The sequence below is a fragment of the Paracoccidioides brasiliensis genome (assembly GCF_000150735.1).
Source record: "Paracoccidioides brasiliensis Pb18 unplaced genomic scaffold supercont2.20, whole genome shotgun sequence".
NCBI classification, from domain to species: Eukaryota; Fungi; Ascomycota; class Eurotiomycetes; order Onygenales; family Ajellomycetaceae; genus Paracoccidioides; species Paracoccidioides brasiliensis.
The window spans coordinates 34,612-55,353 of record NW_011371377.1 but is presented as its reverse complement, the minus strand read 5'-3'; the positions used below and the strand labels follow the sequence as shown (position 1 = coordinate 55,353).

The window sequence follows — 20,742 nt, the reverse complement described above, 5'->3', positions numbered from 1 at the left end:
GGACTGCTTAAGCCTCTCCCCATTTCTGAACACATGTGGCAGGAGCTTTTCATGGACTTTATCATGGACTTATCAAGCTCTAAAGAATACATGAACATCATGGTTATAACAGATAGACTGACCAAGAGGGTTATATTAAAAGCAGTTAAGAAAACTGATGTGAAGACAGTGGCTAGAGTGTTTCTTCACAACATCATCCCTCAACATGGCATTCCTAAGGCAGTAGTGTCAGATTGAGAGTCAGCTTTCACAAGTATGTTTTGAACTCAGATGTGTGAGAAATTAGGCATTAAAAGATGACTCTCCACAGTCTATCACTCAGAGACTGACAGAGCTACAGAGTGAATGAATCAGATTCTGGAAATCTACCTACACAAGTACATTAGCTTTCAACAGGATGACTGGTGTGAATAGCTCCTTCTAGCAGAGCTGACCATCAATAATAGAAATGCTGTCTCAATGAATGTGAGTTTGTTCTTTTTAATACATCTTTTCCACATCTCCTCCATTGATATAGCTGATGCACCTCCTGTTGAAACACCATGTAATTCCATTGAGTTTGTGGATGATTACATGAGAAAGGTCTGCAAAGTGTTGAAGTGGGCTCAAGTAAAAATGACAGATGCTCAGCAATCTCAAGAGAAATACACAAATAGATGAAGAGACCCAGCTTCAAGCTTTCAACCTGGAGATAAGGTCTGGTTGAGCTTAGAGAACATGAGAACTAATCATCTGTGCAAGAAGCTGGACATGAAATACAATCAATATACTGTGCTAGAAAAGATAGAATTTTATGCTTATCAACTGGACATCTCATCTAGCATTCACAATGTCTTTAATGTAAAGCTTCTACATGCTGTGGTGATGAATTTCCTGCTTAGTCAGAGGCAAACTGACTGGCAGTCATCTGCTATAGAGACTCTGAAAGAACCTGAGTTTGAGATTGAGAAAATTCAAAGTGAACAAATCTACCAGAGGAAAAAGCAATACCTTGTTAAATGAGTAGGTTGGGCTGAGTCTATGTGGAATGACACAAGTCTCCTATAAGAAGTGAAGGTCTTGAACACTTGGGAGGCCTCTCAGCAGACAAAATTAGATGTAAAGAGGGCTTTAAATAGTTGTAAAGGCCCACAACAAAGAGGGAGAAGAGAGGTAGTATAAGGGGTTAACCTCTAGATTCACTCTGGCTGGCTGACTCAGCCTAGTCATCATTTGCATGTGCGCACATGATCATGCTATGTGAGCTTGCTTAAGCTTGAGTTCTCATCTCATTCTTTTCTTCCCTTTCTCAAGCAATTTGTCCTTGTTATATAGGAGGACTAGCCTCTAGTTCTTAGAGCTTAACTCTTTACAGACAAGCTGTGTAAAGATTCAATAGATCTTCTACCAGAGCAGACTGTCAAACCACCAGATTCAATTGAGATAGATAGAGAAAATGAATGAAAAGTGAAGCATATATTAGCCAGTTGAATAAATTGAGGCAAACTGCAATATCAAGTCTACTGGAAGAGATTTGATGAGAACTCATCTTGGTACCCAGCTCATGACTTCAAAGAATCATCACATGTTATACACAACTTTCATGAAGCTAATTCTACAAAAGCCAGACCCTCAAGGTGACTAAATGAGTGGCTGAAGGCATGGGAGACAGACAGCTACCTGAAGGATGAGGTTGATGATGACCTACCAGCATGAGAACATGCCTGTTCCTAGACCAGAGGGTGATGTTAGGCTCAGCGCCTGACTGAGCCTGACTGAGGCCCAAGACCCAGTTAGACTCAACATCAGATTAAGCTCAGCGCTCAATTAGGCCAAATATTCTCACATGATCAAATGATCATGTGAGTGGTTATAATCTGGGCAGGCCCCAGCACCTCTTTCATCTCAACAACAAACATCAGCACAGACAAGCATAATTTAGTCAAACATCTTAATCAATTCTGATCACATCTCTATAAGCTCTCTCTCATCCCCTCAGGCAGCAAGTCTGATGGTGTGCTGATGCAGTGCTGTCAGCGCACCCAGCCCCTCAACACCACTGAATGTGTTCTGAGCCTTGACACACATCTGCTCCCCCATACACCATCCACCCAAGAGACCCCATCTCCTCACCCCAATCACCTGCTGCACATGTGAACTGAATGACATGGAGCCTCCAAGCTCCCCTACACCAGCAGGCAGCTCAAAGAGCAGAAATGTCACACCAATACATCTCAACCTACATGGCCCGATGGCTAGCAATCTCCTAGCTGCCCACAAGGCTGAGGCACAGAAATCCCATGCAGAAGCACTAGCTGCTGCAAATATGCTTGATCAGATTGAAGAAGACCTAGATATCATGAAGGCAAAAGGCCTATCAAGGACACTGACCCTTGAAGCTGCTGTGAAGGTGTTAGTCAAGAACTGATACAATGAAAGTCTAGAAACAGCTAAGCAGTCCACCACAATCAAGCCTGCTGGCTCCACTGGTGCAAATGATGCAAGTGCTTCTATCTATGCAAAGACAGCTGCAGACAGCACCAATGCAACAAAAACACCAGCAACTGTACTGCAGAAACCCCTGCTTAGAAATAACCTCAGAGAAGAAAAAACATCACAAATTCTCACATGCCTGTCTTCAGATCATCTAGCTTGCAAAGCAAGCCCAATTGCTACTCTTAGAAAGCTGAAGACTGAACTCCCAGGGTCTTTGACAGCAGTCATCACAGCAGTTCAAGCCATCCCCACAGGCATTGCCATCATTTCTAGAAGCTTGCAAGACATGGAGGCCCTGCTAGCTCAAAAGAATGTTTTAGCAGCCACTCTCACCAATGCTCAGATAGAGAAGAAAGAACATTGAATCATCTGTCTGATTCCTGAGCTGCTCATGAAGATTAGTGACTATGATGATGAAACTCTGCATCTCTCAGCAGAATCCATGACAGAAGAATTCACACTTCAAATCAGAATCAAGTCTGTCCAGAGTTGCTGGACAAAAATACACTCTGAAAACTCAACAGCCACTCTTATATTACACTTTTCACAAGAGACAGCAGTAAACCTGCCATCAAAAGTGGAACTATATGAATATCAAAGACCAGTGATCAGAAAGGCATCTAAGGTCAAAATACAACAATGCAGCAAATGCTGAGAATTTCATCAAGAGAGATACTGCCTCTGCATCCCTCACTGCAAAAAATGCAGTTCTAAGAACCATGTGAAAGAAAATTCATTCTGTCATAAGAAGAATGAAGCATGTGGATGCCTCAATCACTGCACTAACTGTCTTGAACCACATGCCACAGATGATCCATCCTGCCCTGCCAGATCAGAGATAAAGAATGGGACTGTTCAAAGACACTCAAGAAACCAGCTGAGGGATATCTGCAATGCACAGAGTAAGGCATACTTGGCCAAGGCAAGTAACAGCAAATGCAGTGGTCAAGGTCCATCAGCAGACCTGAGGTTGAATGACTCTACTGAGTGTAGATTTAATCTCACACTGACATCAAACACAGCATCAAGCACAGCATTGAGCACAGCATCAGACACAGCATTAGGCATGGTGTCCAACTCAACATCTAATGCAACACTCAACATGTCACCTCATGCAACAACACCCTTCTTTCAGCTACTCAATGAAGAAGAACTCTAGGTCCCTGTAATTCCTGCAGATTATGCAAGTCAATGTAGAAAAAGAGGGCCCAGCACATGAGACAGTTCTCAATCTAGTGTTTGAAAGAAAGACTGACATCCTTCTCATACAGAAACCCTGGATTCACAGGAACTTAAGCCAACACATCTTCAAAAAGCATCCAGCATTCAACTGCTTTGCCCCAATTGAAAAGTGGGACAGAAAGCCACAGGTCCTCACCTATGTGTGTAAACACCCACAAATCCATGCTCATGCAGTCCCAGGCCCCTGGGCAGAAAACTGGGACATTCACATGCTGCACATACAGGTCTGAGATCTACAGCTTCAGACAGTCAACATATACAATGCACCCTCAGGCACAGAGGATTCTGGACAAGATGTGAACTGTCTTCTCTCCTGATCTGTCCCAGCACTTCTGTTGCTCCTTGCTGGTGACCTCAATATGAAGCACCCTGTGTGGCAACCAGGAGTGCCTCCAAGCATGTGGGTGGAACCATTCCTGCAATGGACCATGAATTTCAACTTTACTCTCACCATGGACCCAGACACCCCCACACGTGGGCATAACATGATAGACCTGGCCTGGGCCACCTCAGAATTAGTTATCAAAGAAGTGGACACACAGGTGGACAGATCTCTTTACACTTCCTCTGACCACCAGACTCTTCTCATCAAAATCAGCCTTTCACAGGGCACAAGGCCTGACAGACCACCCCATTTTTTCTGTCTCAACACCATGAATGAGAAGGTCTTTAACCAGATGCTGGAGGCCTATAAGTCAAAACTAGACAAACTATGTGATATTTCAGAGTACCCCAATACAGATCAGCTGGATGCTCTGGCTAAAGATATCACAGATGCACTAATAGCTTCCCTGGAAAGTTCCACCAAGAAGAGCACTGGGCAAGGCACAGGTCAGCCATGATGGAATGAGGACTGCCAGAAAGCAGTGACAACACTACATTGTGCACAGTGCCTAGACTCTAGTTTTTTACAAGAAGCAAAAAGCAACATAGCCAGGATCACCAGAAAAACCAAGAGAGAATACTGGTGAGGCAAGATAGCAGAGGCCTCAGTGAAGAAAGATATCTTTAAGATGATCAAATGAGCCCATTCAACTGGCTCCTTTCATTCCCCCCCTCTTGTAGATGAAGAGACTGGGTGAACATGAACAATCTCTAGAGAGAAAAGAGATCTTCTGCAATGAGTGCTCTTACAGAAGGCTGCAAGCAGAGAGGATATCTCAATTAGCTGGTCCAACTCACCATCTGTCAAATTACCATTTCCTGTTGCCTCAGCACATGAGATACAAAGTTCTCTGCTGAACACAGGTAATACCACTCCAGGAACTCATGGAGTGCCAACAGAGGTGCTATGAAAGGCATGGCCACATATTAAGATATCAGTGGAAAGACTGTTCAGAGTCTGTCTTAGAGTTAACTGACACTCAACCTTCTTTCAAGATGCCACACTGGTTGTACTGTCTAAGGTCAACAGAGATCTAACACTTCTGCAATCCTACAGGCTCATAGCCCTTCTCTCAACATTGAGGAAGGGACTGAAATGCCTGGTAGCTCATAGGCTGGTCTGGACAGCTATACAAGAGAAGATTGTCCACCCCCAGCACTTTGAAGCCCTCTCTGGGTGAGCTGCCTCAGACCTAGTGGCAGCAATGGTTCATGATATAGAGGAAGCCTGGGCCCATGGAAAAGTAGTCTCTCTTCTTACTCTGGACATCAAGAATGCTTTTGATGCTGTACTCAGAGGAAGAATGCTGCAGAGATTGCAAGAACAAGACTGATCATCAAATTTAATTAAATGAGTGAAAAGCTTCATGACAGAATGCACAGGCAGGATCAGATTGAATGAACTTCTGGAAGAGCTCTTTGATATCTCAGCAGGGCTTCCACAAAGCTTGCCAGTCTCACCTATTCTATTCATGCTGTTTATTCAGCCTCTGTTCTTTCTAGGAACTATACAAAGAAGATGTGCACACTCAGACTATGCAGATGACCTAGGACTGCTTAGTGCTGGAACCACTCTTGAAGAGAATGTTGTTACTCTTCAGGAGGATTTCAAGTTGCTAAATGATTGAGTCAGCAAAGAAGAGCTAACATTTGATTTTGTCAAAACTGAGATAGCACACTTCACACAGTGCAGAATTCTTTCAAACCTCTCAATTGATCTTGAAACAACATCTGACACTCACTCTATTACAGCAAATGCAGTGAAAAGCTTCATAAGATATCTAGAAATCTGACTAGATAGAAAACTGAGCTTCAAGAAACACATGAAGACCATGGCAGCTAAGGCATGACAGATGTCTAATGACATACAGGCACTAAGCAACACAGCAAGAGGTGCCTCAGTACAACTGCTTAGACAATTCATTCAGACCTGTGTGCTCTCTGTGCTCTGCTATGGAGCAGAGGCCTGGTGGTCTGAAGCCACATGAATGGAGAAGGGAAAGAAAATCTCCAATCAAATGAATTGTCTAGTCAGAAAGCTAGATCTAGTTCTTAGAGATGCTTTGTGAGAGGCACTGCCAGTCTACAAGACCACACTCATTTCAGCTCTACACTGTGAGCTAGAAATCATGCCAATGAAAGAGACACTAGACAACTGGCATGCTGTATTTGCAGTAAGAATCAAAAAGCTTGACAAGAGGCACTCACTAGTGAGACACTCTAATAAAGTAGCTACCACCAAGCTCTATACCACATGTCTGTCTAGAGTGTCCAGTCATGCTGGTGGGATAGAAGCATATGACCCTCTACTCACATCCTCTTGAATGAGATTTCTCAGAAAAGAAGATCTGCAGATTGAATATGTGGCAGACCACACAAAGAAACAGACAGCACAAGACTTTAAGAGCTGGCTACAACAACACAATCCTCTGAATCTGATGGTCTTCACTGATGGTTCACAGATAGAGCACTCTCAGTGTGTGACTGGTGCAGAATGAGCTATATGCTGGAATAGTGAACACTGTCTAATCTCCACAGGAAATCTGTCAATGAATAAAGCAGAGGTCTTTGATGCAGAGGCAATGACAGCTCTGCAGAGTCTAAAGAAAGTCATCACCTCATCTCAGATGAAGTTTGCCAGCAACATCTACATTTGTCTAGATAATTTGAAGATAGCATGAGCTCTTGAATTCATGTCAAACACCTCTAGCCAGCAGGTCTTCATGCAGTTTCTGAAAGTCATAAAGACCTGGCAGAGCAGAGATAGGCTCTCATTGACCACTCAGAGCAGAGTGGTCATTAGATGAGTTCCAGACCACACAGATGTGGCTGGTAATGAAAAGACAGATCTTGAAGTCAAAGCAGCTGCAGTGCAGGCAGCAAGTGCAAGCATGATACCTCAATCTGACAGCATAGACACTCTAGCTTATATAAAGCAGCACACTATGGAACAAATCACATGGGCCTTTGAGAACTACTGAGTCAAAAATCAGCTCAAATGCTATATGAAGCTGGAGATCCCACTAAAGAGAGCCTCAACAGAGGCAAAACTTTCACACTTCACATTAGAAAAGCTCTATGCTGTCTGATCAGATCATGGAGACTTTGCAGCCTATCACAGCTGCCTTAAGCATGAAGATGCAGAGTGCTACTGCTGATGTGAACATAGCAAAATCCCAGAACATTTCTACTATTGCACTCTTGCAAGAAAAGCAGCAAAGCAGCACTGGTCTATCTACAATCTTTGTGAGACACTGACAACCTCACATGAGGCTCTAGATTTCAATAACTGGCTAAGAGAAACAGTCTTCTATCAGAATATCTGTCCAATGTGCTGTTGTGCACCTTCAGATCAGATCTCACAGTCCATCCTCTTCTCTGTCCTGCCCTCATCTTTCTCATCATCTTCTTCTTCTTCCTCTCTCTTCTTCTCTTTCTTTCCTTTCTTGTCTTTCTTTCTATCTGCCTCCCCTACCTCCCTCCCACAAACCTAAAATCTCTCAAAACCTCTGCTCTATGGCAACTGACCCATGGGCTCTGCCGGTGCAGCAATACACAACCCTTTTGCCTCATTTGTAAGATAGCTACTAGATAGGTAGTCGCCTACAGGCACAGCTCTACCTGCCCTATAGTTCAACGCGGACTCTACTAGATCACATGACCATAAGGCATGTGGACTAACCAGGTGTTAAATAAACACACACACACACACACACACACAAGCATAATTCAGTCAAACATCTTAATCAATCCTGATCACATCCCTATAAGCTCTCTCCCATCCCCTCAGGCAGCAAGCCTGATGGCGTGCCGACACAGTGCTGCCAGCGCGCCCAGCCCCCCAACACCACCAAACGCGTCCCGAGCCTTGACGCGCATCTGCTCCCCCATACGCCGTCCACCCAAGAGACCCCATCTCCTCACCCCAATCGCCCGCCGCACATGTGAACTGAATGACATGGAGCCTCCAAGCTCCCCTACACCAGCAGGCAGCTCAAAGAGCAGAAATGTCGCACCAATACATCTCAACCTACGTGGCCTGATGGCTAGCGATCTCCTAGCCGCCCACGAGGCTGAGGCACAGAAATCCCATGCAGAAGCACTAGCTGCTGCAAATATGCTTGATCAGATTGAAGAAGACCTAGATATCATGAAGGCAAAAGGCCTATCAAGGGCACTGGCCCTTGGAGCCACCATGAAGGCGTTAGTCAAGGACTGGTACAATGGAAGTCTAGAAACAGCTAAGCAGTCCACCACAATCAAGCCTGCTGGCTCCACTGGTGCAAATGATGCAAGTGCTCCTAGCTATGCAAAGACAGCTGCAGACAGCATCAATGCAACAAAAACACCAGCAACTGTACTGCAGAAACCCCTGCTTAGGAATAACCCCAGAGAAGGAAAAACACCATGAATCCTCATGCGCCTGCCTTCAGATCATCTAGCTTGCAAAGCAAGCCCAATTGCTACTCTTAGAAAGCTGAAGGCTGAACTCCTGGGGTCTTTGACAGCAGCCATCACAGCAGTTCAAGCCATCCCCACAGGCATTGCCATCATTTCTAGAAGCTTGCAAGACATGGAGGCCCTGCTAGCCCAAAAGAATGTTTTAGCAGCCACTCTCACCAATGCTCAGATAGAGAAGGAAGAACATTGAATCATCTGCCTGATTCCTGGGCTGCCCATGAAGATTAGTGACTATGATGATGGAACTCTGTGTCTCTCAGCAGAATCCATGACAGAAGAATTCACACTCCAAACCAGAATCAAGTCTGTCCAGAGTCACTGAGCAAAAATACACCCTGGAAACCCAACAGCCATCCTTATATTACACTTTTCACAAGAGACAGCAGTAAACCTGCCATCAAAAGTGGAACTATATGAATATCAAAGACCAGTGATCAGAAAGGCACCTAAGGTCAAAATACAACAATGCAGCAAATGCTGGGGATTTCATCAAGAGAGATACTGCCTCTGCGTCCCTCACTGCAAAAAATGCAGTTCTAAGAACCATGTGAAAGGAAATCCATTCTGTCATAAGGAGAATGAAGCATGTGGATGCCCCAATTGCTGCACTAACTGTCTTGAACCACATGCTGTGGATGATCCATCCTGCCCTGCCAGACCAGAGATAAAGAATGGGACTGTTCAAAGGCACTCAAGAAACCAGCTGAGAGATATCTGCAATGCACAGAGTAAGGCATACTTGGCCAAGACAAGTAACAGCAAATGCAGTGGTCAAGATCCATCAGCAGACCTGAGGTTGAATGACTCTACTGAGTGTAGATCTAACCTCACACTGACATCAAACACAGCACCAAGCACAGCATTGAGCACAGCATCAGGCACAGCATTAGGCATGGTGTCCAACCCAACATCTAATGCAACATCCAACATGTCACCTCATGCAACAACACCCTCCTTTCAGCTACTCAATGAAGAAGAACTCTAGGTCCCTGCAATTCCTGCAGATTATGCAAGTCAATGTAGGAAAAGAGGGCCCAGCACATGAGACAGCCCTCAATCTAGCATTTGAAAGAAAGACTGACATCCTTCTCATACAGGAACCCTGGATTCACAGGAACTTAAGTCAACACATCTCCAAAAAGCATTCAGCATTCAACTGCTTTGCCTCAATTGAAAAGTGGGACAGGAAGTCATGGGTCCTCACCTATGTGTGTAAACACCCACAAATCCATGCTCATGCAGTCCCAGGCCCCTGGGCAGAAAACTGGGACATCCACATGCTGCACATACAGGCCTGGGGTCTACAGCTTCAGACAGTCAACATATACAATGCACCTCCAGGCGCAGAGGATCCTGGACAAGGTGTGGGCTGTCTTCTCTCCTGGTCTGTCCCAGCACTCTCATTGCTCCTTGCTGGCAACCTCAATATGAAGCACCCCGTGTGGCAACCAGGAGTGCCTCCAAGCATGTGGGCGGAACCATTCCTGCAATGGACCATGGATTTCAACTTTACTCTCACCATGGACCCAGACACCCCCACACGTGGGCATAACATGATAGACCTGGCCTGGGCCACCCTGGAATTAGTTATCAAAGGAGTGGACACACAGATGGACAGATCCCTTTACACTTCCTCTGACCACCAGACTCTTCTCACCAAAATCAGCCTTCCACAGAGCACAAGGCCTGACAGACCACCCCATTTTTTCTGTCTCAACACCATGAATGAGAAGGTCTTTAACCAGACGCTGGAGGCCTATAAGCCAAAACTAGACAAACTATGTGATATTCCAGAGTACCCCAATACAGATCAGCTGGATGCCCTGGCTAAAGGTATCACAGATGCACTAATAGCTTCCCTGGAAAGTTCCATCAAGAAGAGCACCAGGCAAGGCACAGGTCAGCCATGGTGGAATGAGGACTGCCAGAAAGCAGTGACAACACTACATCATGCACAGCGCCTAGGCTCTAGTTTTTTATGAGAAGCAAAAAGCAATGTAGCCAGGATCACCAGGAAAGCCAAGAGAGAATACTGGTGAGGCAAGATAGCAGAGGCCTCAGTGGGGAAAGATATCTTTAAGATGATCAAATGGGCTCATTCAACTGGCTCCTTTCATTCCCCCCCTCTTGTAGATGAAAGAGACTGGGTGAACATGAACAATCTCTAGAGAGAAAAGAGACCTTCTGCAATGGGTGCTCTTACAGAAGGCTGCAAGCAGAGAGGATATCCCAGTTAGCTGGTCCAACCCACCATCTGTCAAATTACCATTTCCTGTTGCCTCAGCACATGAGATACAAAGTTCTCTGCTGAACACGGGTAATACCACTCCAGGAACTCATGGAGTGCCAACAGAGGTGCTATGAAAGGCATGGCCACATATTAAGATATCAGTGGAAAGACTGTTCAGAGTCTGTCTTAGAGTTAACTGACACTCAACCTTCTTTCAAGATGCCACACTGGTTGTACTGTCTAAGGTCAACAGAGATCTAACACTTCTGCAATCCTACAGGCTCATAGCCCTTCTCTCAACATTGAGGAAGGGACTGAAATGCCTGGTAGCTCATAGGCTGGTCTGGACAGCTATACAAGAGAAGATTGTCCACCCCCAGCACTTTGAAGCCCTCTCTGGGTGAGCTGCCTCAGACCTAGTGGCAGTGATGGTTCATGATATAGAGGAAGCCTGGGCCCATGGAAAAGTAGTCTCTCTTCTTACTCTGGACATCAAGGGTGCTTTTGATGCTGTACTCAGAGGAAGGATGCTGTGGAGATTGCAAGAACAAGGCTGGCCATCAAATTTAATTAGATGGGTGGAAAGCTTCATGACAGGACGCACAGGCAGGATCAGATTGAATGAACTCCTGGGAGAGCTCTTTGATATTCCAGCAGAGCTTCCACAAGGCTCGCCAGTCTCACCTATTCTATTCATGCTGTTTATTCAGCCTCTGTTCTTTCTAGGAACTATACAAAGAAGACATGCACACTCAGGCTATGCAGATGACCTAGGACTGCTTAGTGCTGGAACCACTCTTGAAGGGAATGTTGTTACTCTCCAGGAGGATTTCAAGTTGCTAAATGATTGGGCCAGCAAAGAAGGACTAACATTTGATTTTGCCAAAACTGAGATAGCACACTTCACACAGCACAGAATCCTTTCAAACCTCTCAATTGACCTTGAAACAACATCTGGCACTCACTCTATTACAGCAAATGCAGTGAAAAGCTCCATAAGATATCTAGGAATCTGACTAGATAGAAAACTGAGCTTCAAGAAACACATGGAGACCATGGCAGCTAAGGCATGACAGGTGTCTAATGGCATACAGGCACTAAGCAACACAGCAAGAGGTGCCTCAGTACAACTGCTTAGACAATTCATTCAGGTCTGTGTGCTCTCTGTGCTCTGCTATGGAGCAGAGGCCTGGTGGTCTGAAGCCACACAAATGGAGAAGGGAAAGGAAATCTCCAATTGAATGAATTGCCTAGTCAGAAAGCTAGATCTAGTCCTTAGAGATGCTTTGCAAGAGGCACTGCCAGTCTACAAGACCACACTCATTTCAGCTCTACACCATGAGCTAGGAATCATGCCAATGAAAGAGACACTAGACAACTGGCATGCTGTATTTGCAGTAAGAATCAAAAAGCTTGACAAGAGGCACCTGCTAGTGAGACACTCTAATAAAGTAGCTACCACCAAGCCCTATACCACATGTCTGTCTAGAGTGTCCAGTCATGCTGGTGGGATAGAAGCATATGACCCTCTACTCACACCCCCTTGGATGAGATTTCCCAGGAAAGAAGATCTGCAGATTGGGTATGTGGCAGACTGCACAAAGAAACAGGCAGCACAAGACTTTAAGAGCTGGCTACAACAATGCAATCCCCTGGATCTGGTGGTCTTCACTGATGGTTCACAGATAGAGCACCCTCAGCGTGCGACTGGTGCAGAATGGGCTATATGCTGGGGTAGTGAACACCATCTAATCTCCACAGGAAACCTGCCAATGGATAAAGCAGAGGTCTTTGATGCAGAGGCAATGGCAGCCCTGCAGGGCCTAAAGAAAGCCACCATCTCACCTCAGGTGAAGTTTGCCAGCAACATCTACATTTGCCTAGATAATTTGGAGGTAGCATGAGCCCTTGGATCTGTGTCAAACACCTCTAGCCAGCAGGTCTTCACACAGTTTCTGAAAGTCATAAAGGCCTGGCAGAGCAGAGATAGGCTCTCATTGGCCACCCAGAGCAGGGTGGTCATTAGATGAGTCCCAGGCCACACAGGTGTAACTGGTAATGAAAAGGCAGATCTTGAAGTCAAAGCAGCCACAGTGCAGGCAGCAAGTGCAAGCATGGTACCTCAACCTGACAGCATAGGCACTCTAGCTTATATAAAGCAGCACACTATGAAACAAACCACACAGGTCTTTGAGAACTACTGGGTCAAAAATCAGCTCAAACACTATATGGAGCTGGAGATCCCACTAAAGAGAGCCTCAACAGAGGCAAAACTTTCATGCTTCACATTAGGAAAGCTCTATGCTGTCTGATCAGATCATGGAGACTTTGCAGCCTACCACAGCCACCTTAAGCATGAAGATGCAGAGTGCTACTGCTGGTGTGGACATAGCAAAACCTCAGAACATTTCTACTATTGCACTCTTGCAAGAAAAGCAGCAAAGCAGTGCCAGCCTATCTACAATCTTCATGAGACACTGGCAACCTTGTGTGGGGCTCTAGATTTCAATAACTGACTAAGAGAAACAGCCTTCTATCAGAATATCTGTCCAATGTGCTGTCACACACCTCCAGATCAGATCCCACAGTCCATTCTCTCCTCTGTCCTGCCCCTGTCTTCCTCACCACCTCCTCCTCCTTCCTCTCTCTCCTCCTCTTTCTTCCCTTCCTTGCCTTCCTTCCTATCCACCTCCCCTACCTCCCTCCCACAAACCTAAAACCTCTCAAAACCTCTGCTCTATGGCAACTGACCCATGGGCTCTGCCAGTGCAGCAATACGCAACCCTTTTGCCTCATTTGTAAGATAGCTACTAGATAGGTAGTCGCCTACAGGCGCAGCTCTACCCGCCCTATAGTTTGACGCGGACTCTACTAGTTCACGTGACCATAAGGCACGTGGACTAACCGGGCGTTAAATAAACACACACACACACACACACACACACACACACACACACACACACACACACACACACACACACACACACACACACACACACACACACACACACACACACACACACACACACACACACACACCTCAATAATTGGTTCCCATAAATGATTTCAGACAGGATATTGACGCTTGTTTATCTTCGCTCTTTAAGAGATAAACACTGTAAAATATGTTGATGGATATCCCTGTTGCCCTTCTCGGGAATCAGGCCCAACTCAACTCCCTTGCCCCCTTTATTTTAAGTTGCGCAGCAGATATGTAGCCTGTCGCTGCTTCTTTATCTGACTAAGTACGGAGTATCTCTAGTTACAATCCACAGTTGCACAGGGGCAGCATGAAAAGTTCGAATCTATCACTGGAAATGGAGTATTCAGTTACTTCATCCAGCCCAGCCCACCCATTATTGTTTGCAAATTGTGGTGGATCTCTGCAATGGGCATGCAGTCGTTAATCCGATATACCTGCTCCTGAAAGGAAATTGTTTCCCCGGAACACTAACACTAAGGAGGATCATCCTCCTTATTGCCAAACTTCTAGTTGCTTTCCATGGAAGACCAATAGCACTCTAACTAGTTTGAGATCGCTTCATGGTGGAAGCTAGCTCCTGGATACTTTTTGCCCGAGGACCGTTTCGGGTATTTCTAGGTTTCCTTTGATCTACTGCCGCGGAAGTTGCGGATGCGGGGGTGGCAAAGGTAACAAGATGCATTTCCAAATGATCCCTCTCGCTGCGACAATCTATAACTATAGCAGAAGACCGCATCATCAGAAAGTTTCATGCCCATTGGCTGTTATTTGAAAGGTCATTTTGGGACAACAGGTTTGCAATCAAAGGATATTTATTGTCTGCAAACGCCAACGTGGCACTTACCCAAGAGCGAAGAACATCTCAATGGAGCTAATAAGTTTAATAGAAATTTTGTCGCAAGAGGTGATGCACACTATAGCCAAGTGTACGTCTCTGAAGAGTAATGGAGAATCACGTACTGTTCATCAGAGCCCGCCTCAAAAGTATACAATTTCTGTCGATTCAGCGGGAACGTGAAAAGGAATTCTTTTGTTCCTCGCATCTACCGATCCTGAGCAGGCTCTGGCAGTTCAGCCATTGATGTGATCGGTGTGTATACACCTATACACCCGTGCATGCAGCGGATCAAGATAACACACAGCCGAAGTTGAAAGACAACCCGTCTCTGGAGAAGCAAATCTAGAACAAACATGATATCGCACACATGTGGAAGAGACTTTTTGAAATTCACCAAACCCGGTGGATGGAGGAAAATGTTAATTCATTTCTCTCTACTCTACTACTACATGCCCTATGCTGAGATGGGGTGGTACATATCCGGGCTAAGCAGTGTTTTATCTAGACTTTGGCTGTTCCCATGGTCGGCGTAATTAGGGAATGGGGGTTTGAAAACATGACGAAATGTTGGAAAAGCCCCTGTGCTGGCTTATTGCAGGAGCAAGTTGCCGTATTGTGCCTTATATCCACAGGGATTCTGGTGAATGGGCGGACAAGAAAACCAGCTGAGCCCTGCCCCTATCATCTATCTTACCTTCATTCAAACCATACCTCTTCTTTATTCTTACTCCCATGTCCTCAAATTTTTCCCCTCTTTCTTTCTCATTTCCCCCTTCTTGATTTGCCCCCCTTTCTATCTCTTTTGTTCCTCTTTCTTGCTTCCCATATTTGATTCTTCCTTTATTTTGTTTCAGCGAGGTGTGAAGTGCAGCGGTTCTGAAGAAAGACAGTACCGACCAAAGTTTTCCTCTCTGCGGTTTTATTCTCCAGGCTCCGCCGGACTCTGCTACCGTCTATTTCTAAGTGGTAAATAAATGTTGATTTTGTCCCAAAAATCTTTAAAATCCAGATTGCTGTACTGTGAGTACCCTTCTCTTTTTATTTTATTTTATTTTAAATTTTTTCTTGCGCCTGTCAGTGTCAACGGTTGTTATTAGCTGCTATTCTTCCTCTGCGGCAGGCGAATTCAGCCGGTGTCTCAAGAACTAGACTTGGTGGTATTTTCTCCACACTTAACATGTCTTTAGCTCTTTCTTGTCTTTTCCATTTGGCAGTCCACGGGCATTTATATTGCCTCCCTACTATAGATATACTTATGAATATGATATTCTTGTTATTTTTTACCAACGGGACTTGGGTTGCGCCTTAACCCCCCCTCTTTGCTATCGCTACCTTCCTATCTGAGAAATGCTGCACTCCTCAACTCCTCAAGAAACGTCCCTCCTGAACATCTCCCCGCTTTCTTCCTTTTATCTTCTTTCCATATCCGTTTCATCTTTGCGTGTCCATCCTCGCACTCGTACTGCTGTCGTCTCCTTTGCGTCTTTCAACCGTTGCTTTTGTTTATTTAAAGTATTGGTGTGGCTTCCGTCGCCATATTTTCCTCCGACATCGCAGTGCTGATCTGTCGTGATATCACACTCAAAACAGAGAGGAGGCCCAGCAAGAGTCACCACAACCTCCAGCCATCGCATCTCCATCTAATTTTCATTCCGGTTGTTGTTCAACAGGTTTACAGAAACCGCAGAGAAAGAATCAACCATGAGTGACTCACCGAATTCGGAGCCAAAAACTCACTCCGAAACTGTCGACCACAGTAGTGACCCGCCTACCTATGTTGATGACGGCTCATCCCATAACTCGTTTATCGCGCGCTTCCTGGATGGCTTCCGTTACGATCCAAATGCCCGGATCTCGAGTGAGAAAGAGACGGGAGGTTCCCAGGACAAGGCTTATAATTTGGAGGCGGCTGTTTCTAATACTGCATCTTCGCCTTTACAGCGAAAATTGAAAGGCAGGCATTTGCAGATGATAGCTATTGGTGGCTCAATTGGTGAGCCAACTCTTCTGAATTTACTATATTTTTTAAATTATTTTATTTTTATATTTTTGCCGTTTTGATCTATAAACGTCTAGCTAATTAAGTCGCACTGATAACCAGGAACTGGATTGTTTGTTGGTTCCGGAAAAGCTCTTGCAGATGGTGGTCCTGCGTCTGTTCTGATGGCTTTCATCCTCGTAGGGGTGATGTTATACTCCACTGTTCACGCCTTGGGTGAAATGGCTGTGCTTTTCCCGGTTGCTGGGTCTTTCTCCGCATTTTCGACCCGCTTTATCGACCCTGCTTGGGGATTCGCCATGGGTTGGAACTATGGCTTACAGTGGATCATCGTTCTCCCGCTGGAAATTGTCGCAGCTGCTATAACTGTTGGCTACTGGGGCTCTCCTATTTCACCAGCAGTCTGGGTCACTATATTTTACGTGCTGATCGTATCCATCAATTTGTTTGGTGTTCGTGGCTATGGAGAAGCAGAGTTTGTTTTCTCCTTAATTAAGATTATCGCAATTGTCGGCTTTATGTATGTCCTCCCACGTTTTTCTTCTCTCTAGCGGAACTATGTTTATTCACTGACATGCACCGCCATCCCAAAAAAGCATATTGGGGATTGTTCTAGATGTAGGTGGCGGCCCCAATAGTGAATATATTGGGGGAAGGTATTGGCATCGCCCCGGAGCGTTTCACAATGGATTCAAAGGCCTCTGTACTGTCTTTGTTACGGCTGCTTTCGCCTTTGCTGGAACAGAGATGGTGGGTTTGGCTGCAGCAGAAACCGCCAACCCTCGAAGAACAATACCGACTGCCGTTAAACAGGTCTTCTGGAGGATAACCTTGTTTTATATCGTATCCTTGACGCTAGTCGGCCTTCTAGTCCCATATGATGAAGTAAGATTGGTGACTGGCGAATCAAGCGCCGATGCCAATGCCTCTCCCTTTGTGATTGCTATCAAAAATGCCGGGATCGAAGGACTTGATTCGGTAATGAACGTTGTTATCTTGATTGCGGTGCTGTCGGTTGGAAACTCCTCTATCTACGGGTCTTCGCGTACCCTCGCCGCCCTAGCTGAGCAGGATCAGGCTCCTCGCGTCCTTACCTATATCGACCGTCGAGGGCGCCCACTCGTTGCGATTGGTATCTCCTCTGCTATCGGCTTACTTGGCTACCTAGCGGTCGCAAAGGAGCAGCAAGGTACGGTATTCTCATGGATGCTTGCGATCTCTGCATTATCCTCCATTTTTACCTGGGCGTCTGTTTGTTTCGCCCATATACGATTTCGACGTGGTTGGCAAGTCCAGGGACGCAGTTTGGACGATCTGCCCTACCGCTCTCAGGCAGGTGTTACAGGATCATGGATAGGACTAATCCTCAATGTTCTTGTCCTTGTCGCACAATTATGGGTCGCCATTGCCCCCGTAGGCTTCCGTGAAATGACTGTGAAAAAACGAGTCGAAACCGTGTTTGAACTGTGCATCGCCGTGCCAATAATTCTTTCCTTCTTTATTCCATACAAGTTATGGTATCGCACAAAAATGGTACAAGCCAAGGACATGAATCTTGACACTGGGCGCCGTGATCTCGATATTACGAATTTAATCGCAGAAGAGCGTGCTGAGCGTACTCGATGGCCAATGTGGAAAAAGGTCTACAAAGTGATTTGCTAAAGAGCAGCCTCCTTTCAACCATACTCTATTCTTGAATTGCATCTGGCAAAAGCAACACAGCAGACAGATTGTCCCTCCGTATCGATGAGGCCTCTTATCTACCTACCCCCAACATACGTCCGATTTCTTATGTATTAATCTCTCATATCCTGGTCAATCGGGGGCTCTTAAAATCAAACACTAACCACAAATCACCCTCGCATCCACCATTATGAGTTATTCTGAAGCTCATAATGCATTACCAGATACCTAGGCATAAGCTTCCCGGATGCGAGAATCTGCTTTTCATTGACTTCAGCAAGGCTCTATATACGATCTCACTCCTCTCTACTCTACCATCTGTTATTTTAAAGAATTCTTCAATGTTCTATAGGAGAGAACATAAGATAATTCTCCAGAAAATGAGAAGCAGATCTAACTTGATCGTGTGTCCAGAAATCAGTTTATGTGTTATAATATTTTATTTCTTATGTTTTAATTTTTAACCCTCATCTACTTTGTTGCAAAAGTTCGTTTATTTCTATCTCTTTCTACATTACTATCTCCGTTCTTCTGTTCTCTCAGCCCAATGCCTCCGCTGGTCATCAACACAAAATGTTTCGCTTGCCTCATATATTTATCTTTATCATATCAAGGCTTTCCTACCTGGGGATGTAAATATAATGTGGGGGGGGCGGTTGGATGCAAAAGTTACTGCACTGGAGTCTTAGCATGTCCAGTCCTTATTCGATGAAGTAATTGCCTTTATTAATTTGCTTTTACATGTAATTGTTGCATGATTTGATATATGGTCAATTGCTTATTGCAATTATTATATGGTTACAACTACGAGGCAGCCTATTTAGTTAATCATAATTGTTTCGACTGATAATGTTACCAGGGACTCGATTTGCGACGATATCATGCAAAGCCTTTTCTGTAGCAGATGGAGGAATATAGAGTGGCCGCTTGGCCTCTTGTGATCTCAGACTGGGTATCAATTCAATGTCACCCTACTTATATCCATTCTCTCTTCACGTCTGTTCTCTTTCACCTCATTCATCGTTTGACTTTTTAGTCGATCTTGGCAGGGATCAACAGGTGAAAGGGAAATAACATATGTCATACATATCAAGGTCGTCATCAACCTTCATGCTTCATCAGGGAAGTGCAACTTAATTTAGCCTTCTCCGGACATTTGATCTATGGCAGCGGGTTTGAACTCTAAATTATTTTGTGGGGAAACGAGAGCCCGTGTTCATGCTGACAAGTAACAAGTTAACTGGGGTTCTGCAAGAGTAGGTGTGTAGTGATTTCCTGGCTCGAGAGTATGTCGCCTGATTACTTAGGGTCAGCAGAGGAAGGATATCTTGAAGTGGAGATTGCAAGAGAAATTGACAATTCATTATGGCATGGCATTCAAAAAACAGTCATATACTCAATGATATACTTATAAAGGGAATAAAGGAGATGTATGGCTCCGGCATCTCCAGTGGCGAAACATGTAGAGGACAGTTTCGCAACTTATCCTTTGAAAAACCGAACATGGGAAATCGAGAGGGAGAAAAAGAGGCCGCATGATAGCAAACATTAAACAACCCTCGAAATATGCTTCAAAGTTCGACTAGTTGAATAATGCTCGTGATGTTGCTCCGGGACAACGAACGATTAGGCTGTTAAGTCTCAAGACCATGTATTAATTCTCTAGGTGCATGGAATCGAAGTTATCATGAGACAAAGAGCTGCAAGTCATAGGCCAGCTTTGGATATTAACCAAATCAGTGGAACTGATCCGCTTGCCAGCTGACAACGCCGTAAGTTTCTCCGTTCGTACGGAGTGAGAGGGATTAAGAGGGTCTAAGAGGGTTGTCCATGAGTTTTATATCCGCGGTTTATCGTGGCTTGTTAGCGCCAGCCTGTGCGACGTATCGTGGGATCCTTTCAACAATCAGAACTTATTCCTACCCGAGCGTGACAGCGCGTTGGGGTTAAAATTGGCTTCGTCCAACGTTGGCATCCTCATTCGCAAATTCGGATCTGCCTCTGCGTCAATCGCATAATTCCTGCTGTGCTGGTTGATGGTGCTGCTGATGCGGGAGCCTAATGATTTCCTTTGTGGTATAGCAACGTTACATTTGTTGGACTCCCTCCGGGATAATGGTGAAGGGCTGTCTGTCAGACTTCTGGCTCTCTTCAGTGGGAAAAACCTCTGCCCTATCGATGATTAGAGTCGGGGACTATGAATTTCATTGCCACATTTCGGTGGTAGATTTTACTTCACTGCAAAAGCCGCCCCGCAGCCACGGGCCAAGGATATCAGAACGTGTTAATCCCTAGAGGAACTCGGTGCGACCACGGTGTTTTGTCATATCTCCTTATTCTGGCGTCATTTGGAGATGGTATAAGTGCGCACGTAGTTACTGTACTTACATATATCCAATTTTCGAGTATTCGTAAATGAATTCTCCAGAATGAACAATGTGGAAATT

The 20,742-nt window shown here is 45.1% G+C and overlaps 2 protein-coding genes across 2 annotated transcripts; one reads left to right on the top strand and one right to left on the bottom strand.

The window, feature by feature from the left end:
* Nucleotides 1-14,313: 14,313 nt before the first annotated feature.
* PADG_08545 (uncharacterized protein) lies at nucleotides 14,314-14,854 on the bottom strand (the record flags this gene model as incomplete). The annotated part of the gene is made up of 2 exons (XM_010765569.1): nucleotides 14,314-14,476; nucleotides 14,823-14,854. 2 exons carry the CDS (start codon nucleotides 14,852-14,854, stop codon nucleotides 14,314-14,316), a joined length of 195 nt encoding a protein of 64 aa, XP_010763871.1.
* Nucleotides 14,855-16,314: 1,460 nt separating this feature from the next.
* Nucleotides 16,315-18,274, top strand: PADG_08544 (uncharacterized protein; the record flags this gene model as incomplete). The annotated part of the gene is made up of 3 exons (XM_010765568.1): nucleotides 16,315-16,606; nucleotides 16,715-17,132; nucleotides 17,209-18,274. 3 exons carry the CDS (start codon nucleotides 16,315-16,317, stop codon nucleotides 18,272-18,274), a joined length of 1,776 nt encoding a protein of 591 aa, XP_010763870.1.
* Nucleotides 18,275-20,742: the final 2,468 nt, after the last annotated feature.